The following is a 20,762-nucleotide window of genomic DNA, read 5'->3' on the forward strand; positions in this document are numbered from 1 at the left end:
AAAGGAGAAAAATAACTAAATCTTCCTCTGTGGCAGGAGTTGTGAGTAAATATTGTTGGTATGATTAGAAAGCCCTGCTACTATGAGATCACCTTCTGTATTTCCATTGTTTGGGGTGTTGGAGTCTCCAGAGAGGAGGTGGTGTGTGATCAAATTTATTGTAAAGAGAGTGAAATCACTTTTACTCTCAAGTAATTTGAAATCGAGAAAGCATCACAGAAGTACTGTATTGTTCACATCACGAATGTATAGGGCATTGCTTTGCAGAGTAGCATGAGCTCTGTTTTTCTTTTTTAAAAAAATTCTTGGTGGATTTTTTCGCAGATTTTCCGCAGATTTCCAGTGGCCCCACTGATCCCTTATCCACTCATCACTAAGGTTCGTTTAAATTGTAGATTTGACAATACTTGTGTTTACTGCTGATTGTTGATTTGTCATTCTTGTCTCTGATTTTTCATATTTAACTTCAGATTGTTAGATTTGTTATTGTGGATGTTCTGTTTATTCATTAAGGGCTATACAGAATGTCTAACCTTTAACTTTTTATATTGATGTGGGTTGATCTTTATTCATTCCCTCCTTTGCTCATTTTCTTTTAGGAGGATATAAATGCTATAGAAATGGAAGAAGACAAAAGAGACCTGATATCTCGAGAGATCAGCAAATTCAGAGACACACATAAGGTAATATTCTTGTTTTTTCACTTAATACCAATCTAGACTTTTTACAGAATCCAAAACAAAGAGACAAAAAAATCAACCTTAAATTAGAATATAGTTGTAAATGCTTTTTATAGGTTTAATTGATATTTAGATAGAAAAAAAGAAACAGAAGACCAATACCATATTAAAGTGGTCCTTGACATATTGTGCTTAGTTTTTTCTTTTACTAACTATTCTGCAGTCATCTCACTTTAATATGCATAGAAGCTAATTTTATTTTTAGATTTCAACATAAACATCAAGGTCAGACTTAGATTAGATTCAGTGGGCAGCAGGATAACATGCACTAGTGTTTTTCTGGGGGCAGTTATTTAACTTAATCTTAGGAAAACCTTTTCTTTAGAGCTGAGATTAAAATTTACAATTTATATTTGTATAGATTTAAGTTGAGTGGGGGAGATATTAAAAAGTAGGTCAGTGGTTACCAGACTTACCAAATTTTAGATGCATGGAAGAACTGTAAATTCCCATAAAGCTAATCTATTCATTGACCCCCACCATTATGATAGAGATCATATGGTGACTAATGCAAGATGAAACTCTCAGCTTGGAAAGTAACAAGGAATAGGATGTAAGTATGAGCTTCTGTTTTTTATTATATTTATGGATGCCCCCTCAGAAAAATATGCAAAGGGGTAACTGGCTTGGAAATGGGTATTTATGCCTAGTAAATCCCACTCACGAGTTTTGCCTATTTGAAGCTTCTCTCAATGACAGTGCATCTGTGAATGTTCGCTGGTGTTGAAAATGATGCTTTTGGACAGTGCAATGCAAACACTGCATGAAATGTATTTTGATGTTAGAGGTAATAAGGTGTTGCTGGTTCTTACTGATAGACTGAGAGATCTTTAAGTCAGTGTGATGTTAAATGTTCATTTTCTCTTTTATTCTTACATTTTCCCATTGCTTTCAAAATCTCAAATTCACAAATAATGCCAATGAACACTTATTATCCAGATGCCCAGCCCTCACTCACATACACAGTGCTTTTTCCAGAATTAAAAGCACAAACAGTTCTCCCAAAATTAATTTTGAGAGTTGAAAAGGTGGTCTGTGGGAAATCATTTTAGATGAATCATTTTGGTTAGGTATAATACTCAAATTGAGGACTGAGTAAGCTTAAAAATGGTATATGATTGTGTGTGTGGTTTACCCCCTTTTTGTTTTTATTTATTTGTTAAACCCTGTCATGTTATTGGTAAATGATGAGAAAATTATGTTTTAAGAAAAATTCAAAAATATATTTGCTTTAAAGTTTGAGAATCTGTTTGGCATTTCACTGCCTTAGTATTTCACTGGAGGAAATGTTTTGAATTTTCAGACTGTCTTTTAAAAATAAAAAGAAATCAAAATGAAAAATCAAAAACGGTTTTTTTTATTGGGTGGTTTGGCTAAAAGGGTTGTTTTAAACTCCAGTAACAAAAAATGAGCTCAGTGAACCTTTGCATGTTTTGGTATGAGTTTATTAAATAACCACAGACTGTCAGGGTATCAGCGTGGCAGGGGGCGTCCATTTACAGCACGGATGAGTCTGAAGAGAGAATAAGGTAAGATTTATGGTTTTTTAATCTGTCCTTTTCTCTTCATTACTTTCTTACATAATTTTAGATTCGCCTCACTTCCTTTCTCCAGTCTTTAAAAATATACATGTATATGTTCACATGTATACATATATTTATATACATATATATGTATTATATATTTTATATATATAATATATATATATATAATATAAACTTTTAGGAAACATTTAGTGTGGACTAGATTCACTCACTTTTTCATTTACTTAGAACCAAACTTTTGAAATGAGTTCTGAAACAAATGGTTATTTATATAACTGAATATAAGTAGCACAGTGAAATAAGAATTAAAAATTGAGGAATTCTACAAGAAAAATTAGTATTGGAACAGCTAAAATATTCTGTAAGTATCTATTTCAGAAATAAACAAATTTCTTTATAAGTGTATGCCATTGAGGTAAGTTTTATATAGTCTAGCCTCATTTTACAATATAAATTTTTATATTCATTAGAACTGTTTCAGAAATGAGATTTTCCCCCTTTAATAGCTGTCAGTTTCTGTCCTCTTTCTATCATTTCTCATTTCATCCCTTTGTAATTTCAATGTATTCAGTTTTGGCTTTGCCTGCATTCTACTTTGATATAGACCAGCACAGCAACTGAATATATTGCTCATACATTAGCTTCTCTTTCATAATCTGCTATCAGTTCTCTGATCCATGAGGAAGAGAAAAAGAGTATCTGACAGGTAAGATTGCTTTTTAAAGTTGTTTTAAATGCATTACATGACTGAGAAAAGAAAAATGCACATTTTATTGTTGCAGTTTAAATTTCATTTTGGTGAAACTAAACATGAAACAAAAGGGATAAATATGTTTTGTTTTGTTTTACCTGTTTGGGATATTTTTTTCTAAGTTTGTGTAGAAACCGTGTGGTACACTGGTAATCTTGACAGGGTACAAACTTGGTCTGACTTTGTTATTTGGTTTATTTGTGAACCATGTACTTGCTCTTCCTCCCAGAAACATAGCTTGTAGGGAAGGTTAATCCAGTGTTGGCGATCCATGTCCTAGCACAGCATCTGTAAGTTAATGCACAATCGTTCCTTCCAAGGATGGATTTATCATTGTAAATATATTTTCATTGTCTTACAGGCATAATGGGCATAAGTATATTGCTTTTAAATATTTTAAATGAAACTATTACAGTTACATATATTTTGCTTGAAGTGAGTGATTTTCAAACTTTTTGTATTTGGTGGGCTGTCCATCTTGTAATGGTGGGAGTAAATGTTTCCATAGATAATAAGGCAGTTCTTGGTTTAATTCAGCTTGTGTTTCTTTTGGAGGGTGGGCAAATCGGAGGGCAGAGATTATTTAGTTGCATTATGGGTATTCTGGACCACCTGCCCTTTGAAACCCTCAACTTTAGGTAATATGCAGTCTGGGGTTATAATTAGTATTAATAAATTGGTGGATTTACGGAAATCCATAATGGACAGATTTGAGTTTTACCCGAGTGATTGTATTTATAGAAGATATTTCGAACGACTTTCTTCATGGTCATTTTAGTTAGTACATAGTCATTAAGTGGCCAGCCACACCTGACACGATCTCCCAGCATCCAAGATTGGAGATTCCTGGTCTGTGTAGAGTATATGGTTTTGCACGAAGTCTTTCTAGTCTTGTGATTGCTTCAGTTTAATTTGTCACATAAAACCACAAGTATTTAATATTAATGTATCAGTGGTTTGGTGTTTCTGTTACCAGTATTGGGCATTGCGCCGGGAAATATCTGAATACTGGAGCTACAGAGTTAACTCTAAAAGCACTTTTATTGGTTTCTAGAAACTGGAAGAAGAGAAAGGCAAAAAGGAAAAAGAAAGACAGGAAATTGAGAAAGAACGGAGAGAAAGAGAGAGGGAGCGTGAAAGGGAACGAGAAAGACGAGAACGGGAACGAGAAAGGGAAAGAGAACGTGAACGAGAAAAGGAGAAGGAACGGGAGCGGGAACGAGAACGGGATAGGGACCGTGACCGGACAAAGGAGAGAGACCGAGATCGGGATCGAGAGAGAGATCGTGACCGGGATCGAGAAAGGAGCTCAGATCGTAATAAGGATCGAAGTCGATCAAGGTAAGGCTTTACATAAGTCACTATTTCCTGATAGCTGTAATAGAACTACCAGGTAGTCTTCCAGAGTACCATTTGCATTCATGAAATGAGAGAAAATTTTTTTGTGTCTGTGAGACATTCTTACTCTGTCATATAGGCTGGAGTACAGTGGCAGACCTTGGCTCACTGCAGTCTCTGCCTCCTGGGTTCAGGTGATTCTCATTCCTCAGCCTCCCAGGTAGCTGGGATTCCAGGTTCGTGCCACCATGCCCAGCTAATTTTTTGCAGTTTTGGTAGAGTTGGGGATTTGCAATATTGATTAGCCTGGTTTCAAACTCCTGGCCTCAAATGGTCCTCCTGCCTCCGCCTCCCAAAGTGCTGGGATTATAGGCGTGAGCCACTGTGCCCGGCCTGAGAATTTATTTAAAGGCAACATGTCTTTGTCTCTGTGTGTGTGTGTGTGAGAGAGAGAGAGAGATACACACACAAACACACACACACACACATAATGGGTGAAAGTAATAATTTTCAACTCTGGTTAACTTCTGTCTGAAGCCACTTTTTTTTAAGAAACACAGTGGCCACTCAGTGTTCTGGGCAGACATGACTCCCTGCTGTCTCCCTGGGTCCGTGGAAATTTTTTAGTTGCTCTTTAGTTGAAGTTCTGTATACTGAAACATCAGCTCTAGCACCACGTCTTTTTAGGCACTAGTATGTTTATTTAGTTTTGTAGCCCACTGCACTTCCATAGCTTAACCTTTCTGTCTGTATATTTACTGTCTACCTCTGGCTCTTTTATTCTTTGAAAGGTTTTATTTTTTATTTAAAAATTTTTGTGAATTCTTTTTTTTTTTTTGAGACAAGATGTTGTTCTGTCATCCAGCGGTGAAGTGTTGGCTAACTGCAACCTTCGCCTCCCAGTCTCAAGCAGTCCTCTTGCCTCAGCTGGGATCATAGGTGTGCCCCACCAAGCCCGGCTAATTTTGTGTTTTTAGTAGAGATAGGGTCTTTCCATGTTGGTTAAGCTGGTCTTGAACTCCTGACCTCAAGTGATCCTGCCTTGGCCTCCCAAAGTGCTGAGATTACAGGCATGAGCCACCGCGCCCAGCCTTTTTTTTCTTTTTTTGAGCGTGCTCCGTCATATAGGCTGGAGTGCAGTGATACAATCATAAATCACTGTAAGCTAGAATTCCTGGGTTTAGGGGATCCAACTACATCAGCCTCTGGAGTAGCTAGGACTACAGGCACATGCCAGCATGCCTCCTGGCCTCAAGCAAGCCTCCTGCCTCAGCTTCTCAAAATGCTGGGATTAGATTTTTTTTTTTTTTTTAAAGATGGGGTTTCACCATGATGGCCAGGCTGGTTTTGAACTCCTGACCTCAGGTAATCCACCCACCTTAGCCTCCCAAAGTGCTAGGATTACAGGCGTGAGCCACTGCGCCCAGCTTGGGATTAGATTTTATCACTTTTTTGAGATAGACTCTAGCTCTGTCACCTGAGCAAGAGGGCAATGGCACAATCTTGGCTCACCACAACCCCTGCCTGCCAGGTTCAAGCGATTCTCTTGCCTCAGCTTCCTGAGTAGTTGGGATTACAGGTGCCCGCCACCACACCTAGCAAATTTTTTTGTATTTTTATTAGAGATGGGGTTTCACTGCGTTGGCCAAGCTGGTCTCAAACTCCTGACCTTGTGATCCGCTTGCCTCACCCTCCTAAAGTGCTGGGATTACAAACATGAGCCACAGTGCCTGACCTAGATTTTATCACTCTTATTTTTAAATATTGGAGAACGTTCAGTGCTGATACTTGTAAGTTCTGACTTATCCATGCAGCATGTCAAAATTCTGTTTTCCTTGTTTGCCAGCACTTACTCCTTGATCACAAGTAAGGTAAACTATCTTTCAACGTATTCATTAGTCCTTCATATTTCTTTTGGGAATTAATAGTTTTCCTTTTTTCTGTTTTACACCATCATGTGATTGACTAATATTCCAGCATATGTTGGGCATTAACTAATCATTCATTTGAATGACATAACTATTTTATATTCAGGATGTATTTGTTTTCCGACATACCAGTAAGCATTAATACCGACATTAGAATGAATGCAGTTTAGGATTTGGGACTGGAATTATGTCTTTCTGATGTGTGTAGAGGAGGTTATATAGTCCTGTGGAAATCAAGTGCTAGATTCTGGTCTGTGAGATTTATATTATTTCATAATATATGTTGCCCTCCTTTCCTTTGGTCTTGAAAACAGTATACTGACTGACAAATTTGTAAAAAATTTTGTTTGCATTAGAGAAAAAAGTAGAGATCGTGAAAGGGAACGAGAGCGGGAAAGAGAGAGAGAGAGAGAACGAGAGCGAGAACGAGAACGGGAGCGAGAGAGAGAGCGAGAGAGGGAACGGGAGCGAGAAAGAGAAAAAGACAAAAAACGGGACCGAGAAGAAGATGAAGAAGATGCATATGAACGAAGAAAACTTGAAAGAAAACTCCGAGAGAAGGAAGCTGCTTATCAAGAGGTAAATTGAGCAAATGCTTTTATTCTTAAAGCTTGATATCCCTTAATAGGTTAATAAAAATTTATAGAACACTATATATAAATTTTTAAAGCTTTGAAAATTTAATTTTTTTAGCGCCTTAAGAATTGGGAAATTAGAGAACGAAAGAAAACCCGGGAATATGAGAAAGAAGCTGAAAGAGAAGAAGAAAGAAGAAGAGAAATGGTAAGATTCTATGCTAAAATAAGTGATTTTTCAGGTACGTAATCAGATTAGATCTTTTTTTTTTTTTTTTTGAGATGGAGTTTTGCTCTTGTTACCCAGGCTAGAATGCATTGTCTTTTCAGAGTGCTGGGATTACAGATGTGAGCCACCTCACCCGGCCTAGATTATATTGTTATTGCTAACTACAAGCAACTTAATAATTGAAATGCACAAGTGTCTCCATTCATGCATAATTTAATTTTTATGAATTTTGAGCAATTTCAAGCCAATTTAAGTACACCAAAATCTTTTTTCCTCCTTTCAAATTTTTGCTGCACCTATCTCTCTGTATACTATCAAAATAAATTTGTCATATAGTAATATTTAAGTCAGGAATTTATGCAGCTTTTTTTTCTCTCTCTCTCTCTTTTTTTTTTAAAGAGATATGGTTTCACCATGTTGGCCAAGATGGTCTTGATCTCTTGACCTGGTGATTCGCCTGCCTCGGCCTCCCAAAGTGCTGGGATTGCAGGTGTGAGCCACCGTTCCTGGCCAAAATGTTTTTTTTTGTTTTTTGTTTTTTAAGAGTCTTCAAAATTGGGCTGGGCGCCCTTGTAATCCCAGCACTTTGTGGGGCCAAGATGGGCAGATCACCTGAGGTCGGGAGTTCGAAGACCAGCCTGATCAACATGGAGAAACCTGGTATCTACCAAAAATACAAAATGAGCCGGGCGTGGTGATGCATGCCTGTAATCCCAGCTGCTCTCAAGACTGAGGCAGGAGAATCGCTTGAACCCAGGAGATGAAGGTTATGGTGAGCCGAGATCATGCCATTGCACTCCAGCCTGAGAGGAGATTCATGTTATCTCATGGATTGTTTGCTATCAGCTTAGAGTTAGGTAGACATTACCTTTCAATTGATTGGAGTACATGATTTAAATTTTAAATTCTGCATTTCTTAAAAACTATTGTAGTATCATCTACCTTAAAATATATACAGTGTATATATTTTACACATGTATACACACACACACACACACACACACACAAACGTATATGTTTTGTTTTGTTTTGTTTTTGAGGCAGAGTCTTGCTCTGCTACCCAGGCAGGAGTGCAGTCAGTGGTGCGATCTTAGCTCACTGCAACCTCCACCTCCTGAGTAGCTGGGATTACAGTTGCACGCCACCACGCCCAGCAAATTTTTGTATTTTCAGTAGAGACAGGGTTTCACCATGTTGGCCAGGCTAGTCTTGAACTCCTGATCTCAAATGATCTACCCACCTTGGCCTCCCAAAGTGTGCTGGGTTTACAGGTGTGAGCCACCACATTCAGCCATATTTTTTTCATTTAATAAGATAATCTCCAGTTTTGTTGCTGTGTTTCGGTATTGTATTTTGAAGATTATATTCAGAGAGCATATTTATTGTAGCATCGTGTATATACGTGGTTTGCATTTTTCAGATAAGCCCTTATTCAGACTTGTCTTAGAAGTAAAAGATTTTAAATGTCTAATGTAATTTATACTTAATTATGAAGTATATGAAAACTAAATTTAAAGGGATAAGAAAAATCTTTTTTTTTTTTTTTTTTTTGAGACGGAGTTTTGCTCTTGTTACCCAGGCTGGAGTGCAATGGCGTGATCTCGGCTCACCGCAACCTCCGCCTCCTGGGTTCAGGCAATTCTCCTGCCTCAGCCTCCTGAGTAGCTGGGATTACAGGCACGCGCCACCATGCCCAGCTAATTTTTTTGTATTAGTAGAGACGGGGTTTCACAATGTTGACCAGGATGGTCTCGATCTCTCGACCTTGTGATCCACCCACCTCGGCCTCCCAAAGTGCTGGGATTACAGGCTTGAGCCACCGCGCCCGGCAAGAAAAATCTTTTTAACCAAAGTATTATCTTTATTATGGCATAGAATAGTGTTTTATATATTTGCTCATTTTACAGTGAAAACATTTTATGTACAATTGTAGAGAGGCAACTGTGCAGATAGCTCCAACTTAAATTAGAAAATATTTTCTCTATGGAAGACAGTAAAAATAACATTTCCCAGGCTAGCTTAACAAGTTTATTTAAACCAAATAGCTGAATATATTATATATTGATAAATAATGAATTTTGGGATTCAGGAGAAACTTTCCTTTATTGAAACAACTATGTTTTTCTTTAAGTTATGTGAAGAGAAATTCCTGTTAATCTCCCTCTTACTCTTCGTTTATGTCTGGTTAGGAAAAACCTGTTTCCACAAAAGAGGGAAGGGTAATCTTTTTTAAACTCGTATGTTAATTTTATACCTTGTTCTTCATTTCCTCAAAGGCCAAAGAAGCCAAACGACTAAAAGAATTCTTAGAAGACTATGATGATGATAGAGATGACCCCAAATATTACAGGTAAAGAAGATTTGTTCTGCTTGGCTTTTTATTAGCTGTAGTTACCGCTGTCTGCACAGCTGATAATGCAGATTTACTAAGTAGAATAAGAAAACAAGAAACTTTCACATTACATGTAGTAATTACTTCCATAGCTGATACACTGTTTTTTTGGTGGGGGAGAAAAGAGCTATCAGAAAAGGATCAACATTTCTATGCATCTTTTGTGTAGTGGGGAGCCCATAATAGTATTATATCGAATAATACTATTTTTTTCCTTCGTATGTGGTAAATAGGTCGGATTTTTAAAAATTTTTCTTAAATTTTTTAAATACAGGGTTTTAACTCAGCTGAAATGCAGTGGCATGATCATATCTGACTGTAACCTCGAACTCTTGGGCTCAAACAATCCTCCCTCCCCAGTCTCTCGAGTAGATTGGACTATAGGTGTGGGCTACCACACCTGTCTGCTAGGTCTAGTTTTTATAGCAAGTTACAACTAATGTCTGTAACTATCTGGCTTTGTCTAGAAATTTTGGTCTTCTAGCAGTTTGACCTCCCTTCTCTCACCCCATCTCCAAATTGATAAATTATTGTGAAGTAAGAGTTGTGACAACTACCTTCCTTCATTCTTTGTTCCCATGGCATTTTCAAATAACTCTCATTCTAGTATTTATGACATTATGGCAAAATTGCGTGTTTTGTTCTGCCTTCCATCCAAACCGTAAGTTCCCTGGGGATATAGATAATGTCTTGATACTATTTTATCTGTAGTTTGTCTCACGTGATACAGTCATCATGAAGATATTTAATTTAGTTAAATTTAATACCGTATAGCCAAAATAATTAAAACATTGGAATTATCAGCCTAAATTTAAAGAGTGCCAGGGTTTTGACTTTGTATAGAATACCATGAAATTAGTTAAATTACTGAAGACTAGAAGCATAAAGTGGCAATGTATAACTTCAACATTCTGAGACATAATGAACTGCTACATAGGAGAGAACCTCTGTTTTCTGTTCTGCACTACTTTTTGAGATATTTTTTTACAAGTGAATTAATTTGAGGATACAGAACTCTTAGTGCTGCTAATGCTACTTTATATATTTTTTTAGCTTGGTATCTAGGAAAACAAAAATTATTAAGTATTCCTTGTGAAATAGGCACAAAATGGGAGCCCTCTTTCGGAAAGCGACTATTTCACTTGTTTAGACACTTACTAGAAGGGCTTTAAGAATGAAGGTAACATAGTGATAAATGACAAGATGATGCTTATTTGTTACACATTTACATGTATAGAGCACATTCTTGTGTGTTCTGTATCTACAGAACATTAAGACATTCTTTAACTTCATGTAGGTTGTGTAGTATTGAAAAGAGGTGCTGTTGGAAATGTCATGTGCACTGCTCAATGACCTGAGTATTAAATTAGGCCTTTTGTCATTCACTTTTGCAGAGGAAGTGCTCTTCAGAAAAGGTTGCGTGATAGAGAAAAGGAAATGGAAGCAGATGAACGAGATAGGAAGAGAGAGAAGGAGGAGCTTGAGGAAATCAGGCAACGCCTTCTGGCAGAAGGGCATCCAGATCCAGATGCAGAGCTCCAGAGGGTAAGATAATATAACATCCACATGATTTTATTTTAAGGTTACCACGCCATCTTAAAGCCAAGTATGATGCAGTTTAATTTATAGTTAAGGGAAATGCATTTTATGCTCCATGGAACATGCTGTTTGGTGAAAGGTTATTAGTACTTATTATTTAATTACACAAGTCATCAGTATTAGTTGGTTTACAAGTTCATTCTAAACATCCTGCAGATGTCTTATTCTTTGTTTTCTATGTATGTCTTTTTTATTAGACAGTCTAGCTTTATCTTCCCAGGCAGGAGTGTAGTGGCTCAATCTCGGCTCACTGCAACCTCTGCCTCCCGTGTTGAAGTGATTCTCCTTCCTCAGCCTCCCAAGTAGTTGGGATTACAGGTGCCTGCCACCTGGCTAATTTTTGTATTTTTAGTAGAGATGAGGTTTCGCCATGTTGGCCAGTGTAATCTCAAACTCCTGACATCAAGTGATCCGCCTGCCTCAGCCTTCCAAAGTCTTGGGATTACAGGCGTGAGCCACTGTGCCCACGTGCCCAATGTTTGTTTTCTTGAGACAGAGTCTGGCTTTGTTGCCCAGGCTAGAGCACAGTGGTGGAATCTTGGTTCACTGAACCCTCTGCCTCCTTGGTAAGTGATCCTCCTTTCTCAACCTGCTGAGTAGCTGGGACACTGTACATGTGAGCCAGAATGCCTGGGTAACTTTGTGCTTTTTTGTAGAGATGGGATTTTGCTGTGTTACCCAGGAGTGAGCCACTGCTCTGGCCTTTTTTTTTTTTTTTTCAAGCGATTATCTTGTGTCAGCCTCCTAAGTAGCTGGTACTACAGAGGTGCGCCACCACGCCTGGCTAATTTTTATTTTGTTTTTTGACTTTTTTGTTTTTTTATTGAGACGGAGTCTCACTCTTGCCCAGGTTAGAATGTAGTGGTGCAGGGCTCACTGTGTGAGCCATCGTGCCCAGCTTTTTTCTCTTTTAAAAAAGACATTTTTAAAAAGATCAAGTTGAATATTGTAGAGTTGTAGTTAATCGATTATTGTTTTGGTTTTAGATGGAACAAGAGGCTGAGAGGCGCAGGCAGCCACAAATAAAGCAAGAGCCAGAATCAGAAGAGGAGGAAGAAGAAAAGCAAGAAAAAGAAGAAAAACGAGAAGAGCCCGTGGAAGAGGAAGAGGAGCCAGAGCAAAAGCCTTGTCTCAAACCTACTCTGAGGCCCATCAGCTCTGCTCCGTCCGTTTCCTCTGCCAGTGGCAATGCAACACCCAACACTCCTGGGGATGAGTCTCCCTGTGGTATTATTATTCCTCATGAAAATTCACCAGATCAACAGCAACCTGAGGAGCATAGGCCAAAAATAGGATTAAGTCTTAAACTGGGTATGTTAGCATTTCCTTCCTCCTTTATTTTCTCCCCTTCACCCCTGCAAATACCTGTATTGTGCTTTAAGGAGAATTACATATTTGTGCTTGGTTAGGTAGATAGAAGATTACTTAAAAATGCCTTTCTAGCTCACGATTGTTTTCATAGTTTTACTAGTGCTCCTATATCTGCAGCTGCCTCGAGTTCTGAGAAGAAGTGAAAAGTTTAATTTTCTAGCACTTGTGAGTAGTGAGTTACTTTTTATAGTTGGGATCTTTCTCTGAGATTTGTGGAAGTATGTTTTGCACTACTTTTGAGGGATGGTGGGTTATAAAATGAAATATTTGAAAATTAACTTATCATGCTAAGAGAGTGTTTTTACTATAGGTGCTTCCAATAGTCCTGGTCAGCCTAATTCTGTGAAGAGAAAGAAACTACCTGTAGATAGTGTCTTTAACAAATTTGAGGATGAAGACAGTGATGACGTACCCCGAAAAAGGAAACTGGTCCCCTTGGATTATGGTGAAGATGATAAAAATGCAACCAAAGGCACCGTAAACACTGAAGAAAAGCGTAAACACATAAAGAGTCTCATTGAGAAAATCCCTACAGCCAAACCTGAGCTCTTTGCTTATCCCCTGGATTGGTCTATTGTGGATTCTGTGAGTAGGAAATTATATTTGATCATGTTATTGGGAGCAGTTCGAATATGCCATAAAAATTCATTAGAAGAAGAAAAATCTCGTTTGATTCTATTAATAACAAATAAGTAGGGATGATCATCTTGACACCAACTCAATGCCATGGTCAATAAATTAATTGAAAATTTTTGGTGATACTTGAAGACTTAAGTTAAAAGCACATGATTATATCTTGATACATATCTGTCTTAGTTCAACTTGTGAATTAACATAGTTTAGTCTCAGGAAAAATGAGGCTTTAATAAATGTGATAGAAAGATAGAATTCTTTAATTCAGTAACGGTGCTTTGTTTTGCAGATACTGATGGAACGTCGAATTAGACCATGGATTAATAAGAAAATCATAGAATATATAGGTGAAGAAGAAGCTACATTAGTTGATTTTGTTTGTTCTAAGGTTAGTCTTTTATTCTCTTTCATGCCAACATTTATGTATTAAAATATTAGACAATTTTTTTTTTTTTTTTTTTTTTTGAGACAGAGTTTCGCTCTTGATACCCAGGCTGGAGTGCAATGGCGCGATCTCGGCTCACCGCAACCTCCGCCTCCTGGGTTCAGGCAATTCTCCTGCCTCAGCCTCCTGAGTAGCTGGGATTACAGGCACACACCACCATGCCCAGCTAATTTTTTTGTATTAGTAGAGACGGGGTTTCACCATGTTGACCAGGATGGTCTCGATCTCTTGACCTCGTGATCCACCCGCCTCGGCCTCCCAAAGTGCTGGGATTACAGGCTTGAGCCACCGCGCCCGGCAAAATATTAGACAATTTTTAAAATAAAGAGCAAAAGTCTTAGAGTGAGGTTACATGATGGTTTAGGTTCAATTAAGTCATTTATATCTGCTTTTTCAAAATTATTTTTATTTTTGGTGTGTTTTTATTCATTGCAATAAATGCAGATTTGTCTGCTTTAAATGAACCTTTCCATCCCCCTTAGATTCTTCACACTGTATTTCAAAGGGTCAAGGAGGATAGAATTGCCAGCTACTGCCAATTATGTGCTCTCTCTTCCCGTCTCTGAGAATGCTGTGCCATCATCTTTCGTTGGAAGAATTATGTTGAGATTTTGTGGACATAGCCAGTAGCTTTTCCCATCAACTCCTTTGTCAGTCACCCATTCTTTGGATAGGATCAAAATAATTCCTTTCATATCATAATAACAGTCAGTGTTTATTGACTGACAGGCTGTGTTCTTGGCAGGTATTAGTTGTTTTTTGTTGTTGTTGTTGTTGTTAGTTTTTGGTTTTTTGGTTTTTTTTTTTGTTTTTTTTTGTTTTTTTTTTTTTTTTTTTTTTGAGTCAGAGTCTTGTCATTGCCCAGGCTGGAGTACAGTGGTGCCATCATAGCTCACTGCAGCTTTGAACGCCCAGCGTAGAGTGATCCTCCTGCCTTAGCCTCCTGAGAAGCTGAAATTGTAGGCATGTACCACCACACTCAGCTAATTTTTTTTTCTTTTCTGTTTGTTAATTATACTTTAAGTTCTGGGATACATGTGCAGAATGTGCATGTTTGTTACATAGGTATACACGTGCCAGGGTGGTTTGCTGCACCCATCAACCCATCATCTACATTAGTTATTTCTCCTAATGCTATCCCTCCCCTAGTCTCCCACCTCCCGACAGGCCCCAGTATATAATGTTCCCCTCCCTGTGTCCATGTGTTCTCATTGTTCAGCTCCCACTTAAGAGTGAGAATATGTGGGGTTTGGTTTACACCCAGCTAATTTTTTGTATTTTTAGTGGAGAGGGGTTTTCACCATGTTGGCCAGGTTGGTCTGGAACTCCTGACTTACAGTGATTCGCCCACATTGGCCTTCCAAAGTGCAGGGATTACAAGGCATGAGCCACTATGCCCAGCCGAAGATAAAGTTTTATAAAATGTTAACTCAAGGCCAAGTGTGGTGGCTCAAGGCCTTGTAATTCCTGCACTTCGGGAGGTCCCTTGAGCAGAACACTTGTGGTCAGGAGTTTCAGACCGGCTTGGCCAACATGGCAAAACCCCATTTCTACCAAAAAGACAAAAATGAGGTGGGCGCGGTTGCAAGTGCCTGTAATCCCAGCTACTTGGGAGGCTGAGGCAAGAGACTCACTTGAACTTAGGAGGCGGAGATTGAAGTGAGCCCTGATCGCACCATTGTACTCCAGCTTGGGCCATAAGAGCAAGATTCCTCATCTCAAAAAAAAAAAAAAAAGAAACTTTATCTTCTTCCAACCAAAACACCCTTAGGATGTGTGTGTCATGAATATTATACCCATTTTATACATGAGGAAATTGAGGTTTAAGGAGAGATTGTGTCTTGGTTATGCTGTATAATCAGTCTAGTCTCTGAAACCCATGCTCTTAACCACTAAGGCATATCATATCCTTCCATTGTCTCCTAAAACCATAATATTAAATTGAATAAACAGTTAACATAGTAGAAGCACCATATTCCTGTAAAGGTATAGTTATGCTACTTTTCTGTCAGTAGTGCTCTTTTGATATCATGAACAGTAAATTTCCTCTCTTTTCTCCAACTTGTAATTATTGTGGCATTAAAACTTGTGTCAAATTTGACTTAAAATTAGACTGCAGACAAATACAGAGATTAAGATCCCAGGTTCTGGTGCCTCTTTCAGAGTAATAATCTGAAAATTAAAACATTTATGAAATGGTTTCTTAGCCACAAGAAATTCCTGTCTGAATTCGAGGGTTAATATCTTAAAATTGGATGGGGGGGTAAAAAAAAAATCTTAAAATTTCTTGACTATATTGGTAATACTTTGTTTATTTTTCACATGAAAATTATTTGTTTCTTTTAGGTTATGGCTCATAGTTCACCCCAGAGCATTTTAGATGATGTTGCCATGGTAAGTTAGAAATTCACTATTTTTCATCACTATTTTCTTTTTTAATTTAAAAAGAAAGTTTTTTGTCTTAAAATAGAGATGGGGTCTCACTGTGTTGCCCAGGCTAGTCTTGAATTCCTAGGCTCAAGTGATCCTCCTGCCTCAGTCCCCCAAAATGTTGAGATTACAGGCATGAGCCCCACCATACCTGGCCAGAAGTGCACTATTATTAATATTTTAATTAGCATCTGTAAAAACTCACTTTTGAATTTGATCCACTTCCTGCCTATTTTTGTTCCAGAATCTTTTTTATGCCTGAATTAAAACTTGAATGGCTGGGCACAGTGGCTTATGCCTGTAATCCCAGCACTTTTGGAGGGTGAGGTGGGTGGATCACAAGGTCAAGAGATTGAGACCATCCTGGCCAACATGGTGAAACCCCATCTGTACTAAACAAAAATTATCTGGTCGTGGTTGTGTGCTCCTGTAGTTCCAGTGGGAAGCTGAGGCAGGAAAATCACTTGAACCCGAGAAGAGGAGGTTGCAGTTAGCTAAGATCACACCACTGCACTGCATCCTGGTGACACAGCAAGATTCCGTCTCAAAAAAAACAAACTTGAATGTACATTTAAAAAGGTTAAAGGCATCCACAGCAACAAATCATTACCTAGCACTTAAAAATTAGGGCTTAATTCTTTTCCACCAGTTCCATTCATGTTTTCCCCATGCCCAGTACAATGTGCTAGAAGCATAAGTAGAACAAATGACCTGTAGTAGTGGAGAGACAGGTATTCAGATACTGAAACCTTGATGTATTTGTTTGAATTAGATATGTAGAAACGATAATGGAGTTAGAGAAGATAGAGCATCTGATGACATTGATAGCAATTAGGTTAAGTATCACAGGGGTTACCATAGAAACTGAGACATGTAGGTTGTATGTGTATGTGTGTGCATATATATAAATATATATATATAAATATATATGCACACTTTTTTAAGTTGGATACATGCACAGGTTTGTTATGTAGGTAAACTTGTGTCATGGGGGTTTGTTGAACAGATTATTTTATCACCCAGGCACTAAGCCTAGTATTCATTAGTTATTTTTCCTGATCCTCTCCCTCCTCCCACCCTTCACCCTATGCTAGGCCCCGTTGTTTGTTGGTCCCTTCGTTGTGTTCATATGTTCCCGTTATTTAGCTCCCACTTATAAGTGAGAACATGCTGAATTTGGTTTTCTGTTTCTGTGTCAGTTTGCTAAGGATAGTGGCTTCTGGCTCCATCCATGTCCCTGTAAAGGACTATTTTTTTTTTTGAGAGACAGAGTCTCTCTCCATCACCAGGCGCCAGGCTGGAGTGCAGTGGCACGATCTCGGCTCACTGCAACATCTGCCTCCTGGGTTCAAGCAATTCTCCTGCCTCAGCCTCCTGAGTAGCTGGGACTACAGGCGCATGCCACCATGGCCAGCTAATTTTCGTATTTTTAGTAGAGACGGAGTTTCACCATGTTGGCCAGGATGGTCTTGATCTCTTGACCTCATGATCGGCCCGCCTCGGCCTCCCAAAGTGCTTGGATTACAGGCGTGAGCCACTGTGCCTGGCCCTGTTTCTTTCTTTATTGCCACAAGGTTGTACATATATGCTGGTATCCAAACATCTGTTGGACTGGCAGGGAACATCAAATTCTATTGCATTTAATTTGGGATTATAGTCAATGGTCACATGTATTTAACACTGTGATTTTGTGAGACAGGAAAGGAGAAGAAAATTGATGGTAAAGGTTGAGAGAGAGATTGAACTATGAGCTCCAAGTTAGGAAGAGAAGAAAATAATACCTGAACAGAGCTGGTGGTTTGAATGAATTAAGGACTAGTGGTTCCAATGAAGTTGTGGAAGGTGAATTGTAATAAAAGAACTGAAAGGAGAGGTTATGATCAAAGTGTAGAAAGTTCAAGTCTATATGTGATAGGTCACTCTAGATGACGGCAAGGTGCAAAGTATGGCTATGGGAAATTCCTGGGTGTTGGGAGTCAGATTGGAGAGAAATACTCAGCTTGTTGCCAGAGTACTCATTTACATGGGAGAAAGACTGGGTGTTTGCTAAAAGCTGCTCTTGCAGTGGATAGGGTAGTGAGAACTCATGAACTTCCATGGAATTGTTATTTTTTTATTTTTTTTTTTAACAAAGAAACAGTATATAAAGCAGAGAGAAAAATGTGAAAAGGAAAAAAGAAAGCAGCAGTGAAGATTCACCAGTCATTCCTGTGGAGACTAAGACACTAAGAGTGAGAGACTCCCTAGGAAGTGCCAGGGCTCTAGGAGATAGAGGAGGGTTTCTGTTAAGAGGAAAAACCTAACTAAAGTAGTTGTCAGTGTCTAGTGTAAAATGGAATAGGGCTCCAAAGGGCGGAGTGAGAAGGCAGCAATGGGAAGATGAGGAAGGAGGAATCATCAAGCATGATATGAAATGGTAGATATCTGGGAGAATTTGTACTTCCAGCTGCCTCCAAAGATGCCAGGGAAGGACATAGTGGGGTTTATAACCAAAAGGAAGGATTGTGAGGTCAAGCTGTTTTGTGTCCAGGCATTATATGGTGTCTAAAGCCAGATAACATTCCTTTTCTGCTGCCTAGCTAGCTGGATGCAGCCATTGTTTTAGAACGCCTCATAAAACATTTGTGAAAACTTCATTGCCTCAGAGGAAAGGAGAAATGTGATGAATAGGTTTCATTCCTTGGGGCTGGATTCTGAACTTGACCGAACTTCCAGCCCCTTTTTTCTCGAGTAAAGGCATTTTCGAAATAAATTAGTGTGCTAGTGTTTGGCCTCAACAGAGTTCCTAACATAGTAAAGATTTCATGTCATTGTTAATCTAGATTTGTTGATCTGTTAATGTTGCTATTTGGAGTATATTTAGAGCCCTGTTGATTATCATTTTGTGGCTCATTGTTGATTAGAATGGGAGGAAACTAATTGAGCTCATGTTGTCAAACACCTCTGTTAGAAAGCTCATGAGCCTTGTAAATATTTCTTGAATAAATGAGGAGACTGAATTTTTAGCGTGAGTACTGTTTTACTCTTAACGGAAGTCTGACTTTTTTATACCTTTCTTCATTTTATGTAAATTAAATGAAGTTTGATTGCATTTTGTGCCTGTATCTCTCTGAAGTATGACTCTGATGTTAATTAGTGTTACAACAGAGTTCTTAAACTAAGGTCAAATCTGGCTCATAGAAATCTGATTAAAAGTTCTTTTTTTTTTTTTGAGATGGAGTTTTGCTCTTGTTGCCCAGGCTGGAGTGCAATGGCTCATCGAAACCTGCGCCTCCTGGCTTCAAGCAATTCTCCTGCCTCAGCCTCCTGAGTAACTGGGATTACAGGAATGTGCCACCATACCCGACTAATTTTGTATTTTTAGTAGAGACGGGGTTTCTCCATGTTGGTCAACCTGGTCTCGAGCTGCCAACCTCAGGTGATCTGCCTGCCTCAGCCTCTTAAAAGTTCTGGGATTATAGGCAAGAGCCACCATGATTGGCCTAAAAGTTCTTTAATTAATTGCCATAATTGAGACAAATTAATTTCTTCTGTTTCCTTCCTTCCTTCTTTCCTTCCTTCCTTCCTTCCTTTCGTCCCTCCCTCCCTCTTCTTTTCTCTCTTTTCTTCTGTTTTCTCTTTCTTTTCTTTCAAGTCTTGCTCTGTTTCCCAGGTTGTATGGAGTGCAGTGGCATGATCTCGGTTCACTGCAACCCCCTCTTCTTGGGTTCAAGTGATTTTCCTGCCTCAGGCTCCCAAGTAGCTGGGATTACAGGTGCCCACCACCACGCCTGGCCAATTTTTGTATTCTTAATAGTTAAAGGGTTTTGTCATGTTGGCCAGGCTAGTCTTGAACTCTTGATCTCAAGTGATCCTCCCACCTCAACCTCCCAAAGTGCTGGGATTACAGGCATGAGCCACTGTGCCCAGCCTGACAGAAATTTTTGATAGAAATCAAAATTTCTGGCCTCTCCTAGATACTTATTTATTAAATTTTTTTTTTTTTTTTTTTTTTTGAGAGGGAGTCTTGCTGTGTCACCTAGGCTGGAGTGCAGTGGCACAGTCTTGGCTCACTGCAGCCTCTGTACATGGTATTACAAGCATGCACCACCACGCCTGGCTATTTTGTATTTTTAGTAGAGACGGGGTTTCACCATGTTGGCCATGCTGGTCTCAAATTCCTGACCTCAGGTCATTCACCCACCTACGCCTCCCAAAGTGCTGGGATTACTGAGCCATTATGCCCAGCCTTCTAGATACTTATTCAGCACTTGTTATATACCTGACACTCTTCAGGCACTTAACTACATAACAACTCTTAATTCCCACTTAGTACCTACTGCTGTGGTGTTGCTGTGTCCCCTCCACTTTACAGATGAGGGAGCTGAGGCTCAGGTTAAGTAACTCAGCCAAGGACCTGTAGCTCATGAGAGATAGAAGTACAATTTGAACCTATGTAGTCTGACTAGATATTGTGTACTCTAATTCCTACCCTGAACTGCCTCTACGAAGACCTGGCAACACTAGACCACATTTTGTCAAGGCAGAGATACCCTGGAGCATAGTCATAGCTGTCCCCTTTAGAAGGGAGCAAGGTATTCCATTTCACCTCAGAGCAGTCCTAATGTAGAGGGCCAGATGTGTGTGGGATGATGGCAGGAATAGTGATGAGGACACAAGGAACCTAACTCAGAAGTAGAGAGGAAGACAATTTATTCATCTGTCACTGTAAAAAGACTTGTTACTCAGTAGTCATGTGTGCCCTGTGATGATGATTTTATTTGCCTGTTCTGTTTACTATACTACAT

General features: G+C 38.9%; 1 protein-coding gene across 1 annotated transcript in view; it reads left to right on the forward strand.

The window, feature by feature from the left end:
* Positions 1-20,762, forward strand: part of RBM25 (RNA binding motif protein 25) — a 63,574-nt gene that overhangs the window by 38,632 nt on the left and 4,180 nt on the right. The window contains exons 8-18 of the mRNA XM_012438172.3: positions 325-378; positions 600-683; positions 4,090-4,376; positions 6,658-6,880; positions 6,995-7,084; positions 9,382-9,455; positions 10,892-11,042; positions 12,083-12,407; positions 12,778-13,052; positions 13,390-13,488; positions 15,892-15,939. Of these exons, the coding sequence (XP_012293595.1) occupies positions 325-378; positions 600-683; positions 4,090-4,376; positions 6,658-6,880; positions 6,995-7,084; positions 9,382-9,455; positions 10,892-11,042; positions 12,083-12,407; positions 12,778-13,052; positions 13,390-13,488; positions 15,892-15,939 (1,710 nt within the window). The remainder of the gene's footprint in view (positions 1-324; positions 379-599; positions 684-4,089; positions 4,377-6,657; positions 6,881-6,994; positions 7,085-9,381; positions 9,456-10,891; positions 11,043-12,082; positions 12,408-12,777; positions 13,053-13,389; positions 13,489-15,891; positions 15,940-20,762) is intronic.

The sequence above is a fragment of the Aotus nancymaae genome, unplaced genomic scaffold (genome assembly GCF_030222135.1).
Source record: "Aotus nancymaae isolate 86718 unplaced genomic scaffold, 86718_ANA_hifiasm-v0.15.2.pri h1tg000011l, whole genome shotgun sequence".
NCBI classification, from domain to species: Eukaryota; Metazoa; Chordata; class Mammalia; order Primates; family Aotidae; genus Aotus; species Aotus nancymaae.